We start from the raw sequence: 2,044 nt of genomic DNA on the forward strand, positions 1-2,044 counted from the left end.
GGCTTAACACTTTTGACTTGGTTTTTTAAACAACTGTCTCCCCCTAGTGCTCCAAATGAGCAATGTCGGGAAATTTACATACCTCATTCACAAATCTGACTGCAGAGTATCAGTCAGTAGTTACTCCTTTCTTTGGGAGGGTCTCAAGAACATGTGATGTGCATGTTATTATCACCCACCAAATAGTGTATATTAAGTTATGCACCACAGAAAAATGGCAGTGCTCATGCAAAGTCAAGTTTGTTTTTCACGTTTTAGTCGAGTGCAGTTGAGGTGTTAGCTCTGAATTTAGGAAAGAGTAGAGACCCATCCACGTCTTCTTGAGTGACCTCTGCAGGTTAAACAACTCATTTTTATTAAAGACAATCAGCCTGTGTGACATGTCTGTGCTTGCACATGGGCCACGTGGCTGCCATCTACTGTACCTTCACAGTCCTGCAATTACCCAGACCAGAGAATCTGCCTGATAATATCATGTATTTAGTGTTTACAAGTTAATTCTTACATTGGGATCATTTTTTTTTTTATTCCAATCACACACCAGGACGGTATTTACTGATATATTAAAAAATATTTAATGATTAAAAAAATAATGTAGAAATGAAGATACACTGAAAAGTCTACCCACACACAAACTTCAGCAGACAAACTTTCAGACTTTTTTCCGAATGTGCAGGATGTGGATGTCTTGACTGCTGAACTCTGGGTCTTGTTTGTCTGAAGGGATCTCCTCAAACCTGAAGTGTTGTTCCAGCAACTAGAAGATGACACAAAACACCACAGTGACTCAAGAGGTGACGACTTCCTAAAATGTATATTTAGTTGCTGGGATTAACAAATTGAAAATACACTATTTGATGCTCACCTCAAAAAACTGCCTCTCCACTTGTGGGTTGACGCCCTCGGTGCGCTGCTCATAGCAGCAAATGATGCAGGTGTCTGGTCCGGAGAGAAGCTTCAAGGTCTCCACCAGTGGAACAATCGACTATGGAGGAATATGTGTTGAGTCACAATGAGAAAAAACAGCACAACACTTAGTTTGTTCTTTCTTTAGAATTATGATAATGATGGTGACAAGAAAACTGCAATAAAATACCTGCTCATAATAGATGCAATCCGCCATGAGGACATAATGTGGAGAAGGCAAGAAGTCAGACACATCTTCACCCCTATAAGGAGGAAGGAAATCATACATTTACCATTTTATGTCTTACTATAGGTTAAACATGCAGCTTGGATGTACCTGTATGAATGAAATGCAACAGAATATAAAATAGGAAACATACAAACCATTTCAGTACCTTGGCAGTTATGGATCCACTGCTGATGTGAGCCTGGTTTTCCTGGATGTTCACTCTCAGGAGGGTCTGCAAATCCTCCAGGTCTGTCACAGTCACCTGAGCTCTGTGGGAATTAAGATCTATCGATTATTGATTGTGATCAGAAAGAGGAATATCTGCAAATCAATACGCGCGGATTAATGTGTAGCTTGACACACTGACCGGTCCTCCTCTCACCCCAGTGTCGCTGCCATCAGACCCACCACTCCGGTCCCAGCTCCCAGCTCCAGCAGCCTCCTGCCGGCCCACACGTTCACTCCTCTGGACGGATCGTGAAACTGTTTCGTCTCTAGATACTTGGCGAGAACAATGGCCGCGTCCCAAACCACACAGCCTACATCCCCCAGGTAGCACTGCTTCACTTTCAGGGCACAGCCGTCGTTCTTCTCGATTTCTCGCACAAAATATTCATTTTCATCCGCGTCCGCCGCCATGTTGGTCCGGGCAGGAACTTGAGAGAGAGGAGTTCCGGTGTGGTTTCATTTTCAGAATAAAAGCATGGCCTCAAAACAGCTGTGGAGCATGACACACAGGGTGAAACCAAATTAAACTCTTTTTTCTACAGAATAATATCTACCTAACAAGCAATTTCAACTGTTTAGTACAGTGGCCCAGATGTGCACATCTACAAATAAGAAAGCACAACAGAAGATTCAGAAAACACAACAATGACACAATTCGCATAATCACAACAAGAAACCTAA

At 42.5% G+C, this 2,044-nt stretch overlaps 1 protein-coding gene across 1 annotated transcript; it reads right to left on the reverse strand.

The window, feature by feature from the left end:
- Positions 1–315: 315 nt before the first annotated feature.
- vcpkmt (valosin containing protein lysine (K) methyltransferase) lies at positions 316–1,822 on the reverse strand. The gene is made up of 5 exons (XM_035168891.1): positions 1,518–1,822; positions 1,291–1,404; positions 1,097–1,169; positions 866–985; positions 316–757 (listed from the first exon to the last, which is right to left on the reverse strand). Exons 1-5 carry the CDS (start codon positions 1,772–1,774, stop codon positions 653–655), a joined length of 669 nt encoding a protein of 222 aa, XP_035024782.1. The 5' UTR covers positions 1,775–1,822; the 3' UTR covers positions 316–652.
- Between the last annotated feature and the right edge of the window lie 222 nt (positions 1,823–2,044).

Source organism: Hippoglossus stenolepis, chromosome 10 (genome assembly GCF_022539355.2).
Source record: "Hippoglossus stenolepis isolate QCI-W04-F060 chromosome 10, HSTE1.2, whole genome shotgun sequence".
NCBI lineage: Eukaryota > Metazoa > Chordata > Actinopteri > Pleuronectiformes > Pleuronectidae > Hippoglossus > Hippoglossus stenolepis.